Genomic DNA, 23,307 nt, shown 5'->3' with positions numbered 1-23,307 from the left:
CTATAGATGGGACTGTGAGGACAAAGCAGAGTCGCTTCAGGCTTCTGGTGAATCTGGTGTGATCGCTGGCTGCTCTGGTCACGTGGTGTCAGTCACATGACGCAGGCGGAAGTCAGGCTGTGACAGCGCTGCGGACAGGCCGCTGCTCCACTGTGACGCTCTCGAACACACTCACCGCACACACAGTGACAACAGCTGATTTTAGCTCCAGCTGCGATCTACTTATTTATCTGTCTTTTAAAAAGTGGACTTCATGGCTACGACAGGACTCCAGGACTCACCAGGTAAACCACATTTCAACATTTCACTTTAGCTAACGCTGTCGCCTGGACACAAGAAGACACTGTTGTGTTGCTCATTAGACACAGTTGTTGTTGTTTGATCGTGTTGTTGTTGTTGCTCATCTGAGACATTATTGTCACCTCAGTGTGTTTGTGAGCTTCAGTATCACGAAGCACTTCTGTCTCTGTGATGACTCCTATGTTTAAATCCCGGGTGTTTTTCTTTCCTCTCCACAAGTCAAGTCTTCACACAGACACAAAAACAGAGAAGTTATAAGGACATGACCTGTTGATTGTCAACCGAGTAAAACTATTAAATACCAGTGAGAGATTGGTATTAAATTATACTTTACTGCTACAAATCCTTCCTCATAGGACTTAATGTCAGCCTGCCAAGTCAGACATGTCTACTCTTCCTGATACTGATTGTTGAATTTTATTATGGACAGTAATGTATATATTGCAATGGCAGCAATCATACAGAGGCAAGAGGGGCAACATACACTTATTATTATGAAAATAATGTAGTTTATGTCCTGTAAATGACAAATTGAGAAAAAGAAAAAGAAAAAACGGAAACGCACAGTGGCGAAAGCATTGATGCTAGAATGAATGAAAGTGATACATCAGGACCTTATCAACTCTAACCCTGCATGGAAGTGATGATTGCTATCATTGTTGTATAGCCTGGCTCAGGTTAACCCATTCAAAAACAAATACTTACAGAGAATAAATGCAATATAAGTTTTTTTATGATCCGGTTGCACAGTATAACTTAAAGGGACATAGCATGCCCTTTTACCACAAGTTGATATGGTTCCTTGGGGTCTTAATGAAATGTCTGTAACATACTTTGGTCAAAATACCACAAGGATCATATAAAACAGCACCTTACCTGTATAAAACAGCCCTCCACCGAGTGACCTGTTTTGACTGCCTGTTCCTTTAAATGCTAATGAGCCAGCTCCCTCTCCCTCTCCCCCATGATTTTAAACGATATAAATTACATATTTTATATGATATAAATTATCAAATATGCATCCCATACTTGTATTCCTTGTTGTCCTGGAGTTTTAATTTTCCCAATCACATAATTAATGTCCCCTCTGCCCATCCACTACAAGCACACAAGCAGACAGACAGAGAGAGAAAGAGAGGTGGGGGGCTATGAAGACCATCATTTACCCCGAACCCGACATTCAACGGTACAACAACAAGCGGAGAAAGCAGAATCGCGGGCTGACCTTATATATACAGTCTATGGGGCTGACCAGCGGAGAAATGCTCGTCCGTGGAACAGCCAGGCGCTGCGTGCTGGAGAACGGCGCTGCGCTGCTCGCAGCGCACTTCGCGTCCGTACCCCGGCGTAACTACTGCGGAACTACTGTAACCCGGCGGAACTACTGTAACCGGCGGAACGTACGGCAACTACTGTAACCCGGGAACTACTGTAACCCGGCATACAGTAGAGCTGAACACTGCGGAGTCTTCCACACAGCTGGCAGTGTGGAAGACCGCTGCTCAGCGCGCAGCCGCCTGGCTGTTCACAGGGACGAGCATTTTCGCCTGGTCAGCCCCATAGACTGTATATATAAGGTCAGCCCGCGATTCTGCTTTGTCCGCTTGTTGTTGTACCCGTTGAATGTCGGGTTCGGGGTACAGTAGGCTGAACACTGCGAAGTCCTCCACACTGCTGCGTGGCTGACACAAATTCCAGCTCACGCACGGAGAGCGGCGGTCGCTCCAGCAGCTGCTGCAGCCTCCGGTCCCAACGATCCAGACAAATGCCACATGTGAGTGAATCGCGAGCTGACCAGCGGAGAAATGCTCGCCCGTGTGAACAGCCCGCTGCGTGCTTGGGAACGGCGCTGCGCTGCCTCCGTGTAAACACGGAAGTAACGAGTGTGGGGACGGGGACGGGGGGGTGGGCCAAGACCATGTAGGAGACTTCCAGTTCCTTGTTACGACACAATACCCAGGAAGCGCAATCGAGTCGCCAAGCATGACGTTTCTGACTTAGAGGAACTATAACAAAACGCGAGTGTTTTTTCCCAGAGTTTTTGGGTTGGTAGACATGCCAGATACCACATTAACCTGTAGAAGCACTAACAAAGTGGAATTTGCATGCTATGTCCCTTAAATGGATTAGATTTCTCTAACAAATGTTTCTCTCAAGATGCATTCTGGTTTCTTTGACCTTTTGATGGGCATTTTTCAGTGACTGACAAAGTGTTTGGAATTTCAGAATCATTTGACGGAACTTTACTCTTTATTGTAGAACTTAATTACTACATCCAAGTCCTTGCCCTCATTTCAGAGGTCGCAGTGGTTGTGTGAATTGTTGGTCTAAATGAGACTGTTGTTAAGCCTCTCTCCCCATAAGAGGCTGCTCCACCAAAATCAGCCCCCACCCGCCGACAAATCTCCTGAAGTGCATCCACAGGCCCTGACTCTGTCATGCATAATAACAGCTCTTTCATAAGCTCGTCTTACGCATGGTTGCGTCTGCAGTGTTTTGCAGGTTTGCGATTGTGGTGTAGATGAATTTTGACTGTGTCCCTGTGAGGGATTTGACTTGAACGTGAAAGTTCATTCACGGCCTCTGTAACATTCGTATTACAAGAGAGATTTTAAAGTCAAGGTCCCCCTGAACTTTGTTGTCTGTTTGTTTGTTTGCTTGTGAGCAAGATTACCCAAAAAACTGAACACATTTCCATGAACCTTGGTATGGGTGAGGAACCAATTACAATTTGATGTGGATCCAGGAATCTTTTGTCACTTTTTTTAACATCGCAAGAGGCATTTTATTTCAATTTTCAAACAGTTGAGTGTGAAATTTGTTGCTACATTTAAGGGCACAGTTGGACCCTGCCAGATGTATAGTCTACTGAGTTCTGGTTAGTGGACGCCCCTTTCTACTTTCTACTTAAACACTTTGCTGCCATAAATGTGCTGTTCATGAAAATTATCACCTCCTACCTACAAATAACCTAGAACGTATTTATCGGTATATAATCTTTTTTGTGTTCAAGACGTTTCCTGCAGCTCGGGTATGACTGTGACTTGGGACTGTCTGTCTGTGGGTGGCCTTCTGCTGTGGACTGCCAGACTAGATCCAGGCACTGATATCAAGTTGTTGACAGATTCCCCTTTATCGTAAAGATTTTGTTTGACAGAGAGTTTGCTACATCGGTATTTCCGCCAACTCTCCACAGGCGGTGGTGAACCGGAAGAGCCAGATATTTTCTGAGATTAATAAAGCTTGAGCGACGCTGTCAAACACGGCGGCTCGCACCCACTTTTGATTGTCCGATTGCTATCTGCCGAGACGTTCGACACACTCTGATCAGAGATATGTGTGCACTTGGTCTCTGCAGCTATTGTCCACACGAAATGTTAAGTGGTTGGATTCTTTTAGCTGGTTTTCATTCTTCTCACCAACGCACGCAACCCCCGTCGAAGCTAGGGCCCCTCACCTGCCTCCGCTGTAGCTGAGTTAATTACTATGCTGTCGCTCTCGGCTATTTTTGTCAAAGCCAAGTGTTTGACTGGATGTTATTCATATCACCTTAAGGCTTGTGTTTTACTACATGATGAGAATCAGCTGATGATGTCATTTGTGTCTCTCGGACCTTGCATAGACACGGGGGCAGAAAGTATAACACCAGTCTTGGTTGTGACTCTTCAAGTGCACCAACTGCACATACATCCTCCAAGTGGTCTGAACATAGAGAGAGCTACTACACATCTGTAGTGTCTGCAGCTGTGTGTGTGTGTGTGTGTGTGTGTGTGTGTGTGTGTGTGTGTGTGTGTGTGTGTGTGTGTGTGTGTGTGTGTGTGTGTGTGTGTGTGTGTGTGTGTGTGTGTGTGTGTGTGTGTGTGTGTGTGGGGATGTTCATGTTCATATTTCTTTTAAATATGGATTCAGTTTAGTGCAGGTAAACAATTTTTTTTATCATAGACTTTCAGGTTATAACTTGAATCTAAAGAATCTGAAATTTAAAATAAATGAAAAATTGACTATTAAGACTATTAAGAACATTTTTATCTTGATGTAATTTTTAGCCACATTGCACATCCCTATAATAAGCTTGTCTCATGAAGCAGAATTACTGGATAACTGTTTTGAGTAAAACAGTTTGAAGGTTAAGATTCCAAACAAAAAAATACTGATTACTCCTCTAATGTTATCAGAAATGTTTGTTGTGGATTTTTATGTAACTATAAGGAACTCCTCTCTTTTAGTTACAGTTGCTGAACTGGTCCTCTCTCAAACTAAATTGACTAAGTATTGCACCATGTTGAAAAACAGGAAAAGTTGTCAAGCACCATTTGTTTTATTGTTTGATTGCCAGTGTGCCAATCCGTAGTGTTTCTGCAGAAGGTTCCTCTGTTTACAGTTGGTGCTGACTAATACTGCACGCCAGCGGAGTGTTCCTCCTGTTTCACTTCTCATTTCCATGGGACAGCTCTGCTAAGCTGTTGGTTTGCTCTGCTGACTTATTGAGTTTGTTTGGAGTTTGGAGTCATCCTGACTCAGCGGTTCCTCTGAACATGCCATGCTGACTTTGACAACATAGTAAGACTTAAAGAAGTTCCTCAACTCTGCCCAATATCATAAGCCATGTCAGGTTTTCAGTTGTTTGCTGATTGTGAGTGAACAAACTGAGTGACCTTGTTCTTCCTGGTCTAGCCAGCTAGAACATGTGACAGGATGAATAGCCTACCCTGTGATTTGTGGTTTTCTTATTGGGTAGGGTCAATCCCTGCAGAGACATGACACACTGACCTGTTTTGTTTCCAACCATAAATCACCCGCTCTGTTAGCTTAGTCACACATTTTAATCCAGGTTAAATTGACCAGTCTGGTCATCTGGGAATGTCTGACTGAGCCCATGTGAGAATACAGCAAGGAAATTGTCCAAAGAATTCACCGCAAAAAAACAACAAAAGAATGGCTCCAGAGATTGTCCTCTTTTTTTAATTGAATCAAATTTTGTCAAAAAGATATGTAAAAAGTTTTGAATATAATTCACAAAAGTCTTATTTGTTCTCTGGCCAGTATAGTTGTTATAGTGTGTTTTTGTATCCGATCACAGGCTGGTGATGGGATACATCATACACCGATACCCTCAAAGTGGGGTCATTGACTCAGTGCAGAGTTTCACTCAGTAAAATCCGGCTTGTGACAATCATTGTCACTTGTGCGGGAATGGCACACTTCCTCATTGAATAATCACAAGAACACAATAAGGAAACACTTCAGCGTCTGGGGTAATGACCAAATAAGAACAGATCTTTGGAAAAAGATTTTTTTCCTTTTCACTGCCACTGGTTGAAATACATACATATGCCTATCATTCAAAATTTAACTTGACTTCAGATCATTTTTCATACTGATTCCCACTTGTAGTTTTAGCTTTGGAGTGACAGGGGTTAAATCACATGTTTAGCTGAGTTGAGCACATGCTCAAAGTGCCAGAGGGGTCAAAGAGAAGTAAAGCCATACACAGTGAGAGACAAAGAGATGATGTCAGACTGAGGTGAAACAGTGAAAGCTGAAGACAGACTCTTCAGACTCTGGCACATGTGGTGCTGGAAGTGAGAAGGAGGTGTTGAGTGGAGTCAAGTTTTTCAGGAAATGACTCAACTCCTGCTCAGCACTTTGGAAACTCAGTTCAGTTCATGCTGAGCCAGTTGTTATAGTCACAACTGTAGTCTCTTGGAATCTTTCTTCTTGTCTTTTGTTTAATCACTTTATTCTATTTTGACAATGCTGATACGCTTCTTTGATCATGAACTTTATCATTGAGCTAAATTAAATTATGACTTGGTGTAAAGATGAAAAGCCAAAGGGATGGCAAAGAATCATCCAGTGGGGAACATGAGTGTCTCAACCTGAGTGTCTCAACCTATATATATATATATATATATATATATATATATATATATATATATATACTCTGTTCTATAGCAGCAAATAACGAAGTAAAACCAAACTTACCTGATTAAAAAATCGTAATCATACATTTATTCAGTACTTTCTTCACAGATCAAAAGTTTCATGAGCTCGACTGAGAAATTAAACATTCTCTCGTTTTTTTCCCCTACAGAGCAAAAAAGCCGGTCCTGCTCGGTGAAGCACTACGGCTCCACGGACAGCAGCGGCGAGCATGAGCACCAGAGCAACAGTCATGGCAACAACCATCAGTTCCCCGCGGCGAGTGCAGGTCATTGGATCGGGGCTGATCCGGGAGAGGAGGCCCTGCGCAGGAAGCTGAAATACTTCTTCATGAGTCCTTGTGATAAATATCATGCCAAGGGCCGCAAGCCATTTAAGCTGGGCCTGCAGCTGCTCAAGATCATCATTGTCACAGCTCAGGTACGTTATCCCAGACATTTAGTGAAAGTGTATACCGGTCCAAAGTGCTTTATAGCACAGTTTTGCCATCCACCCATTCACACACACATTCATACAGTGCATCTATGTGCAGCACTTTCTCTAATACACCTCATTCATACACTGCCGGCACAGATGTCAGGGGTTCAATTTGGGGTGCAGTATCTTGCCCAAGGACACTTTGGCACACAGAATGGGGGACACAGGGATTGAACTGCCAAATTTCTGGTTAGAGGACAGCCCGCTCTAACTCCTGAGCCACAGCTGCCTCTGTCCTGTGTCCTCCAAGTGACATATCTCAGTCTTGCCTCTCTCCCTTTGTCCCCCCCCCCCTTTTCACTGCAGTTGGTGCTATTTGGCCTCAGTAACCAGGTGGTGGCGACCTTCAAGGAGGAGAACACGATGACCTTCAAGCATCTCTTCCTCAAAGACTACGATGAGTCCTCAGATGACTCCTTTGCGGCTTACACGCAGAGCGATGTCTATGAGCACATCTTCTATGCCGTGGAGCAGGTAAGCCTTGAGACAGATGGAAAGCTGCTTAAATATATGAAACTACTTATTAACACTGCTCCAACTTTTATTTCTCAGTTTGAAACTAGAGAGTCACTCAGTAGAGCCCTTACCTTCACCAAGGCCCAAATGTTTCCTTATAAAACCACATGCAGTGAGGGAGCAGCAGGGCGATTGTCCAATGCACAGCGGAGTGGACGGGCTGGTGTGTAAGGTTTAACCATTTCCTGGATGTAGGCTGGGCCCGATCTGTTCGCAGCACGGTACGCAAGTACTAGTGTCTTGAAGTGGATACGGGCAGCCACTGGTAACCAGTGAAGGGAGCGGAGTAGGGGTGTGGTATTAGTGAACTTAGGTAGGTTGAAGACCAGTCGAGCTGCTGCATTTTGGATGAGCTGCTGCATTCGATGGAACTAGCAGTTCATCTCAGCTTCTCACCAGAAAGTTCACTTCTTTATGTTATATTTCCTCAAGTCCTTTTTCATCTCAACTCTGTGTGTTTATGAGGCAGATTCATGAAGCCACAGGATTTTTTTCTTCATTACTCTCCTCTCCTCGTCCCTCCAGTATCTGGCCTTACCAGAGACCACAGTGGGACGCTACGCATACGTGTACGATGTTGGCGTGAATGGCAGCGCGCTCTCCCTCTGCCAGCAGTACTACAAGAAGGGAAGCATCGACCCAGCCAACGACACCTTTATTATAGACCCACACATCTCCACAGGTACATGAACTACACTGTACCACATGATTAGCATTGGTCAGGGTTTCGAAGCTCTCTGCTCTCGCCTCTGTGTTGTGCTAATGTGTGAACTTTCTTTGTCCATGACAAGCTGTTGATTCTGTGATAAGTGGTGGGAGCTGTAGCAGATACACAACAAAGGAGATGTGTATGATAATATGCATGTATGAGTATGAGCTTTGTTACAGCATTTATGTGAGAGTTCATGTGCACCGGCAGCGTTTGTGCATGTGTTTTTAATATGAAGTTTAAAATGTCAAACAGTTCCAGTCATGAATGTTGTTGCATACCCTCAGAGTTTCTTACTTCCTCATAATGTGTTTGAGTCAGATATTAACAAACTAAGAGGAAGCGAGTTCAGCAGTGGAAATAACATCACGTTTAAATCTTTCTCCAACTTATGCCACATTGTATTTCTGTCTGTTACGTCTAATATTGCTGACAAGATTTCATAATGTTTTTATTTTGTCTTCTCTGTGTGCAAACTGGAAATTGCCAGAGACCAGAAATTCAGATGTTTTCCCTGTCTCTGATTGTAACTTCAGCACTAGCCAGTATTACCTCAGCAGGACGCTTCTCTGCCTGTTCTTTATCCTCTGCAGACTGTGTAGGTGTGAACCCTCTGTCCGTGCCTCCGTCTTCGCTCAGCAGAAGCTACAAGAACTTTACGCTCAAGTTCCACAAGTAAGGCTTCATTGTTTGCATGACCTCGGCTTCTCCTTGTTTGGCCTCCGCCGCTGAAATTATCTCTGTAGTAATGGATGATGACATTCAACACGTCACTTATCTCTGCTGCACACGCACATTCAAGCATCTGTACAGGGACACTTGCACAGGTTTACTTACAGAAACACACACAGAGGTCTGCATAGTTTGCTGCATAACATCAATCAATAAGATCAGTAATCTGCCTCTGTCTGAAACATACAAATCTCCCTGTTGAACGCGTAAACAGTCTTTTATTATCTGCATATTTCAAGTTATGAATAAAACCCACATATGGAATTGAAAACCTTCTTCAATGAATTAACCAATACAAATACATTACATTGCATTTAACACTGGTACAATAATGGTATGCCTGCTTATTGAGCAACCTCTTACACTCTTGTAATACACAGCAATACTGTTCATGAGGGTCTTTATTTTTCTAATGCACTTGGTAAAATTGAATGAAAGGGACTTTTACCAGTTGTGAAATTTAAAATGTGTTAGTATCTTCAAACTTATATTCTCATTTTAGCTGAACTAAAATAAAATGATTTATTTAATGTCTGTTTTCTCTTTTTCAAGGCTCGTTAATGTCACAATAGAGTTCCAGTTGAAGGCAATCAATATACAGACCATCATCAACAACGAGATCCCAGACTGCTACACCTTTTACATAATGGTGAGAACAAATCCTACGAAGGCTTGATCCGAAGCTGATGGATTACAGGTTGATTTGAGAGGCTGCCTCGTTCAAGCACCGTGAAGGGCATTGTCTTACGATATCTAATTTTTTACAGTACACGGATATTTAAAGTATATATTCTTGCCTTCTGCATTTATTTGAAGGGGTTGTGAGAAGACAGCCCTGACCTTCGCTATGTTACAATATTTTGAGTGTATTATTTTATTCTATTTGATATATTGGGACTGAGTAAGAGTTTTCTATTGAAGACCTTGGTTTTGCGATAGAGAGTCACTTCTTTGGCCATATGGTCATGTGCTAGTTATTATGTTAACTACTGACAGAGTAAAGGGACTACATTTTATACATTGTTTAGTATAGACATCGCGGTTTCTTCAACACTGATCCAATTTATCTTAACTGAAGGATTCTGTGTCAGTGACAATTAGCATCAATATATCTGACTACTTAAACAAATCAAATTGTTTCACATTCTGTTCGATTATACATTCATTCATTTTCTAGAATATATGTACAGCTTCATGGGAAATGAACTGATGTGTTGTCTCCTCACTCTTCCAGATTGTTCTGGACAACAAGGCGCACAGCGGCAAGGTGAAGATCCGGTTAGAAAATCAGGCATTGATTAAGGAGTGTAAAGACCCGAGCGTGTCTGGACAGGGTGAGACACCAGTTGACAGGAGGGTTGGGACTCTGACAGAGGAGAGAGCAGCATGTGACATGAGACTCATAGAAGTCATAGAAATATGTCAGCAGTAATGTACAAGGGGAAGAAACCGGTTTCAAGCCATAGTCTGTATATAAAGATGCACGACATGTCTCCACGTCATTTCGCGCATTTGGAGCCAGAGTCTGCAAGTAGTAGTATCGAAGATGCTCTGGCTTCACCATATTTGTACAGTCAATGTTTGAAACTGTGTTGAGGATCATGAGGATGTTAAAGGTTACAGTTACTCAACCAACAGGAAGTTTCTATTCATTAAGTTATTTATACAGAAGTACTTGACAATGGAGGTGTACAGCACCATCCCCATTTTGAGGTGAAAGATCACTAACAGTTCTGTTTGTTTTTCTCCTCCTTCCCCTTAAAACACCAGCTTCGAACTACTCTCGTGTAGCTTTTGACATCGTGGTGGCTCTGGTGTGCATGGTGTCACTGCTTCTCTGCGGACGCTCCATACTGCGAGGCATCACGCTGCAGCAGGTGAGGAAAGTCTGTTACAGTCACAAGAGAGGAAAACATACAACAGAATGACAGTTCTGAATAAGAGAGCGTCAAATCAACCCAGGCCAAGCAGATTCATGCTTTGGATGGTGAGGATGCTGGCCTTTAGCAGACCGAGGATTTGTCATTTTCAAATTGATGCGTGGAGTTAATGTTTATGAATGTACAGTCAATAAACCTCCTACCCTGCATGTATCCCTCGCTCTTCAGGTTTGGTTCATTCCTCTGACCGTCTCTGTGTGTTTTCCAGGAGTTTGTGCAGTTCTTTAAAGAGACTCTGGATCGTAAAGTGGGCTGGGCAGACCGGCTGGAGTTCATTAACGGCTGGTACATCCTCCTCATCATCAGTGACATCCTCACCATCACTGGGAGTGTCATCAAAGTTGGTATTGAGGCTAAGGTATGTCCTGCAAACCAGTACACCGGGGGTATTCGGTCCAAATTCAGAGGTGCAGGTAGAGAAAATGTCCTTCAGCAAAGGTCTGAATCATCATAATGTTTAACTAGTTTTTATGATTTAGTTCAATATATATTGGAATATTAGATGCATCAACGTCTTGTCAAATCAAAGGATGTATAACACAATCATATTTTTAAAAGTATTTTGTTGTGAGTTTACACATTGAACTGGAGGGATTGTAAATACAAATAATTGTATATACTGGCTGCCTCTCTCCTCTGACAAAGACTCACTGAGTCACATTTCCTTTGCTGAGGAAATGCTCTCATTGTGACTGAATAACATCACCAAATAACGTTATTTAGCTCCTCTGTTGAAGTCCATTTAACCCAGATTCCTCTTCCTACCATTAGTAAAAATGAGAGGCTACAGGTTTAAATAAGTGAGAGCAGCTATTCATCCTTATTTTTATGAATTTTGCTAGTGTTTACAAATATGACTCCAGTCTGTAGCTGAGCTGTAGCTGTCTTTACCTACATTTTAATACAGGAGCATTCACTTTAAAGGCTGATTTCTTTTTCGGTGGCCATGATATAAATAAAGTCATGGATCTCATCTCTTTCCTCCTGACAGAATATGTCCTCCTATGACCTCTGTGGCATCTTGTTAGGGACCTCCACCCTCCTGGTGTGGGTGGGAGTCATTCGCTACCTCACGTTCTTCCAGAAATACAATGTAAGTCTCAGGACATGTGGTGCAAATCAACTCATGCTGCGGCTGATTTAATTTCTGATGATGTTTTTGATGTATTGTAATATATTCAGTTAATATATTGTCCCTGCTCTCGCCCACAATGTAACTTTAGATTCTGATCATCACACTTCGAGTTGCGTTGCCCAACGTGATTCGGTTCTGCCTCTGTGTGGCCGTCATCTATCTGGGCTACTGCTTCTGTGGCTGGATCGTCCTGGGACCGTACCATGTCAAGGTGAATAACACGGAAACTCTCTCAGTGATGTTATTATTTGGTGAAGTAAAACCTCTTCAGAGTTGAATGTTAAAGTATCATTTCTATTCACATTTAGCTCTTTGCTTACCTCAAATAATGCTCATCACCTGTCTTTAAAGATTTAAATTAAATTTAAATGTATCATGATTTGTAAGATTCAGACATACATAAAACCATATTTTACAGGTTCAGCTATGCTTTTGCGGCATAGCAAAAGCAATAACAGCCTTTTTTATTTTCTTTAAACATGCATATTCCTCTTAAAATCATATTGGCTTTACCTTATTTCACACAACTTCTGCATGGTAATTTGTCTCACATGATTTGTACTGTATTAAAATCTTTTATTTCAGTTATTTCACACCTGAAAGTCCGGACCAAGACCATGTCTTTGTCACACTGTAGAATTGCTGAGTTGGAGTATTATTTGCAACAAATTGCTGAAATGAGATTTCTTCAGTTTAGAGCAATGTTAGCACATTTCAGTTTGTCATTTCCTAATGTTTTCAGAGGTTTATTGGCGCTGTCTGTTTTCTGTCCCTCAGTTCCGCTCCCTGTCCATGGTGTCGGAATGCCTGTTCTCCCTTATCAACGGGGACGACATGTTTGTGACGTTCGCAGGGATGCAGGAGAGCAGCACTCTGGTGTGGCTGTTCAGCCAAGTTTACCTGTACACCTTCATCTCGCTCTTCATCTACATGGTGCTTTCGCTGTTCATTGCTCTCATCACAGGAGCCTACGAGACCATTAAGGTAGGAAATGAATATGAATATTGAATATTTGGTATTAATGACCAAAACTGATGTTAAAATAAGTAAATGAAAGTGAAAAATAATATTAATAAATGTAGTGTTATATCGCAGTTTCATGGAGTGGACATTTTTGTCCCATAGGTGCTTGAGAGGATTTTTTTTTTTAAAGAAGCCCCTAAGGTTTAAATAATAACGTATTCTCATCAATTCCCACAGCACCAAACCCATGAACCCATCCACATCACGGACCTACAGGCTTTCATAGCAGAGTGTACGGACGCACCGAGCTCTGGGAAGTTCAGGGGTCTGGAAACCTCGCCGTGCTCCTTCTTCTGCTGCTGCGACAGGTGAGGAGGAGACGGCTCACGTCAGAGACACAACAGATGATTGGTCCACGCAGCCTGAATAATAATTATTTTAAATCTAATTTGATCTAAACATTTCTGCAGCAGGACCAATTGAATACAGTCACAAGCATCAGAGGAAAGACGCTATAATAGACATTATGTGAGCTACCTGGTTGTGTCAGATGACAACACCTGCCTTGTTTCTAGACATGTAGTTTTAAGTTTGAAATTTTAAATTTTTTTAAATGTAAAAATGTATATATACATATTCACTGGGTTTTACATTACCCCATAATTTTAATAATAGTTTGAGGTGGAGGGAACATCAGAAATTTGTTCTCATTTTCATCCTGTTTCATAATTTTTCTCATTTTCTAATTTGCCACAATTGTGTGACTCTAAATAAGAATATATGACTTTTGAAAATTCATCATCTTTCTTTGATTTCCCCACAGAACAACGACATATGAAGACGTCCTGCTGGTGAACTGAGGTTGATCTCAGTGACCTCACTAGCTGCCCCCTGCTGGCCACAGGGACACATTGCACAGACTCCTGACGCCAACATACTGTGTCTGGGTCAAATTCTTAAGGAGGAACTGCCTTCAGCTGGACCAGCACTCTGTACAAGGAATATATAACACCAGTCTTTTTATTGGACCTCTTATTTAGCCTGTCTTCATTTCCATGGACTGAAGGCTGATGAAGGACAGGACTCCTCCTCTGTGTGAAGAGGAAGACTCAGCAGCATCATGGCTGATGAATACAAAGACATTTCTCTGATCCTTGTTGGTATTCCAAACAAATCAGTATTTTTCTCCCCTATGTATTTAAAAATGCACAAGGCTGAACCAGAAGCAGGGACGGCTGTTGAGATACTAAACAGGTACAGGTTGGGGACTCGCAGAAGTACATACATGGTGTTGTAATTTTTGTGTTTTTCACTTTTATAGTATTTCAAAGTTGGTTACCTCCTGAGGGCAGGGCTCTAAAAATGAGGCATTTGTACATCCCACAAAACATATCCAGCAACCTCACACTCTTTATTTCATAATAACATAGCGTTAACATGAATCTACTGCGCAAACTACTAGAATGAGAGGAGGAATTCCACCTTCTAGTATGCTGTCTTTTTTTAGACAATCAGGGAGGACGACAGGACCACAAACAGAAATACAGAACGAGGTTTCAGGTGTTGAATTGACTTGATTTGCTCGCTCCCCACAGAGTGTAACGTTTCTAACTGATGCTTTGGCTCCGGTCCCACTGCACGAGCATCACATTGCCTTCAAATGTGTATCTTTTGTTTCGTTTTGTTTGCCACACTCGATTGCAATAGTGGATTGAGTTGCATTTGTCAGAGTAATGATCGATGCGATGGGATGCACTCGCTCACTAATGAAGCACTTAAAATTGTCTGTGGTCAGCTACTACGAGGAAAGCTAATCTCCAGGGCGATGTGCATGCACTGTGTGTTTCTTTAACGATGCCCAAAGTTCAGAAGTTAGACTTTTATATGACTTTTGTTTGTTTGTTTTTTAATGATCTTGAGAAGACATTTTTTTTAAATGCCTTACAAAATGGAGCGGGTTTAGGGTTGAGAACAAGAAGATATAATGATGGCAGACCTATATTTGTTTCTCTACAATAATACCGTAGCCACATTATTTGCAGTTTTTATTGTTATGTCTTGTCTGAAACTGCAGTCCAGTGCTTGAATAACTTTACATTTCTCTGTCTATATACTGCATAAAACGCACAATAGTTTCCGGAGTCCCGTAATCTGGATTCGTGAATATGTTTTGTATGTCTGAGATGATCTCTGATCCGAGCAGTTGCAGGTAAATTTGAGTCTAAGGTGACAGAATGTTTTTCTGTCATCTCATATTCTGTCTGATGAGTAAACACTGTCATGTTTATACTTATTTTATTTTGGGATTTAGATTGAAAAATCGGTGCCAAACATATCAATGGCCTTAACTTATTGTTGATTTTACATGCATGTACTTGTATTTCTTGATATTCCTTTCCTAACGTTTGAAGATCATCATGTTTTTATTAAAAAAAACAGTCCTTTTACCTGAGAAATGCAAATATGAAGTCATCTTCTTGGCCTTGTGTCTTGCCAATCTAGTGAGAAAATGTTCCCTGATCATCTTTGAAAATTAAGCTGGTTGTGGACAGATTATTTTGTTTCATTCTAACACAGTTCCTTTGACTCATCAGAAGAGGGAGCTTGTTGTTCATGAGTGTGGACACTGTATCAGAGGACTACAAGTTTATTTCTCTTCTTGATAAAAGATGGCAGAGGAAAAAAGGCACATTGAAAGTTTAAAGGAAAAAACTACGATTCTTGATTTCTGCCAATAAATCCTTCGGTCCGACACAGTCAAACACAGCTGTTGTGAATCTCCTGCATGTTTTAGTTGAGACGCTGCAGCACAAAGCTCTCAGACGAGGAGAAATTAAAATTCCTTTTTTTCTCCAGAGCCGACCAATGTGATGAGCTCATTTCCTGCTTATTGAGCTTTTTCGAGTGAGGCTTGGCAGCTGATGTAGCTCATCTTCGCTTTCCACCCACTTAACCTAATATTACCATACATTATGCACTGCTCCGACGATGCCTCAATGGTTCATGTGGGAGTGTGTGAGAGACAAGCAAAGGTGGAGTTCATAGTTCTATGAAAGCGTCTCATAGATATGTCTTTATTTACCTTTCTGACACACATTGTGTTTCACATAATGTGTGTACAGGATGTTTTTAGTTTCGGTGAGCTGATGTCAGGTCGGTGCCTTTTGTTACTGCCAGCTTGATCTCAGCTTGAATTCAAATGTGCACCAGTTACTCAATTGTGACTTGCTGTTTGAACTTCAGGGCTTTTTATATTAGGAAAGCACCTCAGATAAAAACTAGAATGGCCCTCAGAGAGTCTCCTTTTGAAACCACATTTTATCAAGATCCATAGAAAAGTATAAATCAACGAAAATGTTGAAAAACACCCTTAGCTTATTCGACAAGGATTTTTTATATTCAAATTTTATCATAGATTTTACATAACATACATACAGACAAACAAAATGACAGTATAACAGTACATGTACATAGCTTATACACACAAGACAAACCCGTTGAATGAGGGGGTAATGGAGTGTTACAGTGTTATTTAAGACAAGGTGGTATTATTTACGAAGTACCTTTCATACACAGATTCAGGATGCTGTACAGGGACATTTCAAAACAACACAGAGGCACAATAAAAATTTAAAAAATGAAATCAGACAGCACCATTTAAAACAAAATGTAAGAGAACACAAAAAAAGAGGTTAAAACAATTATTTCATGCTTGTTTCTATTTGACACATGTGACCATTGGAACGCATGCATACAAATGATGTTTCCTCTTCACATACTTTGCTCCAACACATAAGACACTTTTTTAAATAATAAATAAATATATATATATAAATATAAAAAGCGGATCAGGATTGAAATATTTAATCCAGCAAACACACTGTTAAGAGAGGAGAGCATGCTGTGAGTCCAGGAACGACCTTATCATGACCCACAGGCCATGACCAGCCCTATCTGGATGTATCAGGGGTGATGCAGCTTCTTCCTTCTCCAGCCAATTTAAATAGTTGACCTTTCGGATTTTCCAGATCATGGGGATTAAACGTTTTGTTGCAAGGCACGCTAACATGATGAATTTTGTTTGTGCTGACCTGAAATGGATGCCATTGGTGTGAATGCCCAACAAGCTGGACAGAACACTATTTATTTTCAAACTTTCTGAGAGTGTGTCTATCTATCACTGCATGTTAAAGAAAGCACAGGGGGGAAACCTGCATCTGTACCACAATTGAATGGGTTCTTCCATGACCCATATCGCATCCTTCCCCCAGGTTTTGTGGAAATCTGTCCAGTTGTTTATGTGTAATCTTGTTTACAAACAAACAAACAAACAAAGAGACAGGAGTGAAAATATAACCTCCTTGGAGAATGAAAAAAGACGGACCTGCAGCACCAGCATTAGTTGTTTCCTTTCTTTTCTTATTTCTTATTCAATGAGTCACTGAGTTTATGTTTGGTGTGTCTGCCGGTCTGTTTGCATGTATGTGCGTGTGAGGGGGGGTTGCATGCAGGTTGTGTTTAGCGCCACAGGCGGTGTGTGCAGCTGTCTTCACAGAAAGATGTCAGGGCAGATGGGTGACCGTCCCCAGACCACACTGAAGAAACAGTTTTTGAAGATTCCAGGTCTGTGTTGAGCTTGTCAGTCCATCCTGATTCTGTTTCAGCAGAGCCAGGCGCTGAGCCACACCCTCGTGTAACAACATTACAAAGCAATCTGAGACGGATGGGAAGGATGTGAGGGGATTTACGAGCTTTTCGAGCCCTGTGATATAACGATGGCTTCCATTAGTGCTTAGTTTAGTCAAATAAAAGATCCAATGGTTTGCTGACACTCTCCTGGTAGAGCCACACCTCACCTATAAATAAACAAAAAATATTTAAAATTATTGGTAATTATTTTCAGTATCAGCTAAAATGATCAGGTGATAAAGCTCCAGACGTTAGCCTTTAAACTGCTTCGTAGCAATAACCAAAGTTGAGGAATTGGTGAAACTTCAGTGGGAGTTTTGGGTTTTCCCCCCTTGCTCCAGCGCAGGGCCTCTGGATGAGTGGAAAGGGTAAAGAGAAGGGATGGAGAGAGAGGCAGAGCTGAGACATGACACACACTCTCACTCCTCAGTGAGCTACATTGAGAACGTGTGCTCTGACGACTTCTGGTAATCCTTCATTCCTCCCCTCACCCCTCAAGAGTTTAAGATTTCTTTCTCTCTTTTCCCTGCAGGGCCTTTTCTTTCACTCTTTCTCCTCCTCTCTGAGTCTTGTTAGAGAAAACAACAGCTGATGTCGGACGTCTTAGCCCATTCACTCTTCCTCTCTCTGTGAGTTGCAGAAGTCTTTGTATGTCTTCCCCCTCTTTTCATCGATTTCTATTGTAGAGCCTGCAGCTGCAGCCCAACACAAGCATTCAACTCGCAGCTATTGTGGGTCTGTACCATAGGGAAGTGAACACTGTATTAGACGATGAGTGCAGAAAAATGTCATTTAAAGTCTGGAGACCAGCAGGACAGTGTGCCATCAGTCTGTGGACCAAGTTATACATGTCTTCTTCACTGCAGATAAACCAGGTAGAATGAATGTGCAGTTTTCCAACTTCCCTCTTCATCATCGTCTGTTTATAAAAAGCTCTGCACACAAACAATAAAAAAGTGACAGTATCTTGTCCAAGGAGGACTCATTAATGACAAGGGAATAATTCTGAAGTAGCTATGGAGCATTAAAGGGATAGTTCACCCAAAAATGAAAATACCCTCATTATCTACTCAGCACTATGCCGATGGAGGGGTGGGTGAAGTGTTTGAGTCCACAGAACACTTTGGGACTTCCAGGGGTAAACAGCGTTGCAGCCAAATCCGATACAGTTGAAGTAAATGGTGACCACGTCTTCAAACGCAGAAAAAAAATCATAAAATGCCTCCATACTCCTGTGGTGCAACCGAGTGTCTGTAAGCCCCGACAAGTTTTTAGCCTAAAAGTCCTCTCTGATAACTGGGAGGAGGATAACAGAAAACCATTCAAACTTACATATAAACCACACACATGTGAAACAGTAATAAAGCAAATTCAGTTTCATTTCATTGAAAAACATTGACTATAAAATCACTGCAGATAAACCAGATAGGATGAACACAAAGTTTTCTAACTATCTCTTCACTCTGCACCATAGCACACAACGTCCAGCACACAAACAATATAAAAGTGACAGTATCCTGTAGAACATTTTAAGGAGGACCCTCTTATGACCAGGAATAATCTCCGGAGCATCAACGTGAGACAAGAACAGGACATTCCAAACAAGCAGGTTTAGAGCGGTATTCTTCCATCGAATCCAAAACATATTTGAATGGATACAGTGGTGAAATAAGTGTGTGAAAGATGCTGTAGGATTTTTATTCACCATCTCAAAATGTGGACAGTTATAAATGTGTGTAGATATGAGTGGCTCATGTGTTGATGCGCTCGCGCCACAGGACAACAGCTACGTTTGAATGTGACGTCACTGCTGCTTTGCATAAACCTCCGGTCTCGCGCTGTCTGATTGGACGGCGCGCGGGGATTAATCTGCATATTGGCTCTCCTTCATCTCCTCCTCCTCCTCCTCCACGCTTCTCCCCCCGTCTCCAGCCTCACACCCCGGGTCTCACCCCACCCTCCACCACGTCCTTTATGAAGCGGAGCAGAAGCAGCGCCGCCGCTCAAACGTGGAGGGAAAGAACGCGGCTCCATTGTCGTGAGGTCCGGTGAATATTTACGGTTCTGTCGACGCGCTCAGCGGCTTCCACCTCCGAGCCGGAGCCGGGAGACAGTGTCCAGGAGCCGGGGCGGCGCTTGAAAAAGGTAAAGACGGTCACGTTCTCAGCTACGTTTTATCAGCTTTATTTACTATACTTTAACCGCCAGACACCCACGAAATGACACTCGGTGTCAGGAAAGCTCCGTTCCTCGGCGGTGTCGTTTTAATTTAATTTGCCAAACACGTGTTTCGAACGTCCTCTCTGTAAACGTGGAGATGTGGTGATGGACGTGCAACGTTAGCACGGAGCGGAGCGACCGGGGCGGTGGTTTCAACGTGGGTCTCGCTCCCCAGTTCCTCGGGGGGACAGTGGAACCAGCTGCCCCGTATCCTGGCTCCGTCTATTGCCTGGCCCCATGCGTCCCTCCTCGGTGCGCACACACCGAGCTATTGTTCCGCGAGGCTGGACTCGGCCTCCTCGCCACCACCGGGGGTGAATTCAGCGTGTTTGTTCCCAGAGACAAACGGTGTTATTGAAGCTCCACTTGTCCCGAGGCCTGGACAAACACCCCGAAACTCGTGAAAACCCCCCCAAACAATGGCTACACAGGCGAGGAGCAGGCAGCACTTAATGGTGTTTGACAAGGTCCCAACACAACACGAGGATCAGGCTGACAATAATGGAGATGTTGTACCCTAAGGTGATAACATCTTCAAGACAGTGCTCCAGGCCTCCTGCTCATGTTCTCATCAGAAACACTCCGTGGCTCTTTAAGTGTTTTGAGGAGCAGGAGGTTAAATCTTGCATAGATGCCTCTTGTTTATTGAGGTCACTGGCTTTTGCATCAGCAGCATGTCATGCATCATTTATATTGATATGAGAAATGTTGGAAGTAGCCTGCACCCTGGATGTGTTGTCTGCTCTTTATGCCTTCACACTTGTCTCCCGCCAACCTCACCATCATCTGTTTTCATATTTTCACCCATGCACGCTGCTCCTCCTCTACTTGGCAGAGCTCAGTGAGAGAAAAGGGAGGCTCGGCGGCTCAGAGACTTATCGGACGGCATCGTCTGCTGATCTCAGTGATGGAGGGATGTCGCTTATCAAGTCAGGTTTTGGCCGAGAGTTTGCATTACATAGTGGGGTGTGTTTCTGGCTTGTGTGGGTGTAGTGGGCTGGGTTTGTGTGCAGGAGCTATGACTCCATCGTTGGCTTCAGAGAGGTATGTGACATGCAGACACTCACAGGAGAGAGAGAGAGAGAGAGTGTGTGTCGCCTCCTGAAAACCCTCATGCTGCTGCTGCCAGGACGTGTGAGTTGTTGCTGTTGGGTTTATCGTCACCTCGGCGTGAAACCAAGTGGGACTGACACATGCTCCCCCGATGCCTTTTCTGACATTTTGCTCGCAGTTCAGAGGCCTCATTGCAGGATCATTTATTCAGCGAGTCGCATCTCTGGAGCCAAATCCAACAAGAACAAGGTCTGAGATTTGGTCTTATTTTGCCTCAATTATAAGGATTCAACTAGTCTATCATCTCTGGCAATAAGGCAATCGTTGGCTGTAAAAACAAAATAGTGCAAAAATGCCCATGAAAACGTGACCATCGGAACATTGGTAATGTTGGCACCTTAAGGGAAGTCTAACTTCCTATTAAACCTCTTATGGGATTAAGAAGGGATAGTGCTGAGTATGAAGTACTGTTACTACTTATGAAAGATACAGAGCATATTAACTGTAACCCATTTTCCACTGGTCAAAAAAAACACTAACATCTGGCCTTTGTCTGCAATGGGAAAGGATACAAACAACATTCACTCCTGGCTCAAATGAGTCTGCGTTGGACACAGGTTTTTATTGCCAGGAACGTATTTGGTTGCCCTTCAGGTCCCGTGGAAGACCCACATCCTCTCCCATATCCAGCCTCTGCATTGGGATACAGCCACTTCCCTGCGGTCCACACCTCTGTTTCCTTTCCCTCTTCCTAAAGGCCAAAGCAGGCCAGAAAGGAAGCTTAAAATAGTTCAGTGCATTCTTTAATCTTCAGAGAAAAGTCAAGGGGGTTGTATAAGATGGAAGTGAAGAAAATGAAAGTGCAGCTTTATGCAAAGACTCAAAGTCTTTCGTTGTTACCAGCAGAAAAGAAACTTAAGTGCAATTTTCCGTCTGAGGTGGGACATGGATGAAATCTGTTTTTCTTTTTTGCGTTTGTTGACTTTATTGAGTCGTCACAGACATTTACTTTTGTATGGTGTGATACACTGGAGGATTAATAAGTCTGATGCTTGAGTTGTGCTGTTTATTCCGATTTGCGTGAGTTCCTGTGCATCGGTGCAACAGCTGTGAGAGGTAATGGTGAATGTCGGAGTCAAGGGCTCAAATTTCCCCTCCACCACAATCGCAGTGTGAGAACAGAATGTACCTACAGTTCCTCTCTGCCTTCAACAGGCATCAGTCTGTTGGTATATTTATAGTTATTATGGAGCTGATAAAGCTAAATTGAATTGCATCTGAAACATACAGTTTTTAAAAAAAAATGAAAGTAGAAAGGGAAGGTCTCAGCCTGATCTGTAGATACATTTCCATTTAAAGATTCAGTGTGTACGATTTAGGTGAAGGAGATCTCGTTTCACTTGTGTGTTTCATCTAAATTGTACAAATTGTTGTTTTCTTTACCATAGAATGGGCCCTTTTATATTTAAATACTTTATATTTACATCCAGGGCAGGTCCTCTACGGAGGTCGCCATGTTTTTTATGGTAGTCCAAACTTGACAAAGTTTTAATGACAACTGAAGTCTACCCCAGGTTCTCTTTCATGTTTGGAAAGGGAGGGTGAGCGGTATTCAGCTGCAACTTGCAACTTCACCACTAGATGTCACTAAGTCTTACACACTGAACCTTGAAGTGAATAATTGTTGCAATTTACTAGCCTTTGGTTCAGGCCTCCAACTAATGATTTTCTATTATTGATTATTCTGTTGATACATTTTTTTGATTATTTTGTCTAGTTGATGTCAAATTATAAAACATTTGATAAGGGACATTGTTTCAGCTTAACGTTTGTTGAAGTTCTACTTGAATGCATTGGTACTGGACTTAAATCTGTAAAGACCATTGTTTGTGTTACAGGCCTGTTGGCACTTCTCAGCCTGTCCCTTGTCTGGGGACTCAGTCAAAAGTCAGGGCAGCTGAATAGAAAGCCCAACCCCTGTACAGCGCTGAGCATTTCCATTTGCATCTGCTTGGAAGTCAGCTGCTTTTTACTGCCTGCAACCAGTGTCAGCCTCCGTCCCCACACCCATGGAAATTCAATCCTAACGCTGGCCTGCTCTGCTGCATCTGTTTAGGGTGACACACAGGTTTAAACTACATCTCATCATTCACGCCCCAGGTTTGTTTGTGCATCTCCTGTGTCGCTCTCAGCGGTAGAGCTTTTGGATGGTGGTGCGGTGCTGTAACTCATCACTGTGGTTTGGAGGCTGGCACTCTCCTGCCTGTTAGGATAAAGTGGTGGACGCTGACACTGCATTTTTTAAAACTTACAATGCTGGACTCAGTGCACTGTAATTATTGAAAGTGTAACTCAGCACTTTCATAGTCTGTTAGCTCACTTTGGTCTCCTTAAATGCCACCTCATAGACATAATTTGCTTTGAATTTCCATTGTTTTTTAATAACTTATTGATATGGAAGGGACATGAGAAGTGTGTTTGTACAATAAGGACATTTTCTTAACTGGACCTTGTCTGTCACATGTAGCAGCTGTCACTCCTGAAACAGTGCTATGCATTTGATTTATTTGCTTATTGAAATACCCTGCTGTGAGGGCCTGCGTTTGTTTGTCATCCTCTGCTCTACCTCT

General features: G+C 42.5%; 2 protein-coding genes across 2 annotated transcripts in view; both read left to right on the top strand.

Annotated features, from left to right (window-relative positions):
* Positions 1–112: 112 nt before the first annotated feature.
* Positions 113–15,167, top strand: LOC118122579 (mucolipin-1). Its single transcript, XM_035179385.2, has 14 exons — positions 113–284; positions 6,395–6,663; positions 7,027–7,194; positions 7,762–7,918; positions 8,539–8,620; positions 9,230–9,326; positions 9,912–10,011; positions 10,448–10,554; positions 10,826–10,975; positions 11,609–11,710; positions 11,841–11,963; positions 12,530–12,736; positions 12,953–13,083; positions 13,539–15,167. The coding sequence occupies exons 1-14, from the start codon at positions 254–256 to the stop codon at positions 13,573–13,575; spliced, it is 1,761 nt and encodes a 586-aa protein (XP_035035276.2). The 5' UTR covers positions 113–253; the 3' UTR covers positions 13,576–15,167.
* Positions 15,168–19,301: 4,134 nt separating this feature from the next.
* The window catches only part of si:ch211-214c7.4 (platelet binding protein GspB), a 30,403-nt gene continuing 26,397 nt past the window's right edge, over positions 19,302–23,307 (top strand). Inside the window, exon 1 of the mRNA XM_035172777.2 lies at positions 19,302–19,549. The gene's annotated coding sequence lies outside the window, so the exon portion shown is untranslated. The remainder of the gene's footprint in view (positions 19,550–23,307) is intronic.

The sequence above is a fragment of the Hippoglossus stenolepis genome, chromosome 2, assembly GCF_022539355.2.
Source record: "Hippoglossus stenolepis isolate QCI-W04-F060 chromosome 2, HSTE1.2, whole genome shotgun sequence".
Taxonomy (NCBI): Eukaryota; Metazoa; Chordata; class Actinopteri; order Pleuronectiformes; family Pleuronectidae; genus Hippoglossus; species Hippoglossus stenolepis.
This window is presented reverse-complemented; position numbering and strand designations above follow the sequence as displayed.

What these genes read in the sequence shown, in the direction of transcription:
- LOC118122579 (XM_035179385.2), top strand. Translation starts at nt 254, where the DNA reads ATGGCTACGACAGGACTCCAGGACTCACCAG. An exon ending in CGTTCTTCCAGAAATACAAT is followed by an intron (nt 11,711 to 11,840) that starts GTAAGTCTCAGG and finishes ATGTAACTTTAG; the next exon opens with ATTCTGATCATCACACTTCG. An exon ending in TTCTTCTGCTGCTGCGACAG is followed by an intron (nt 13,084 to 13,538) that starts GTGAGGAGGAGA and finishes ATTTCCCCACAG; the next exon opens with AACAACGACATATGAAGACG.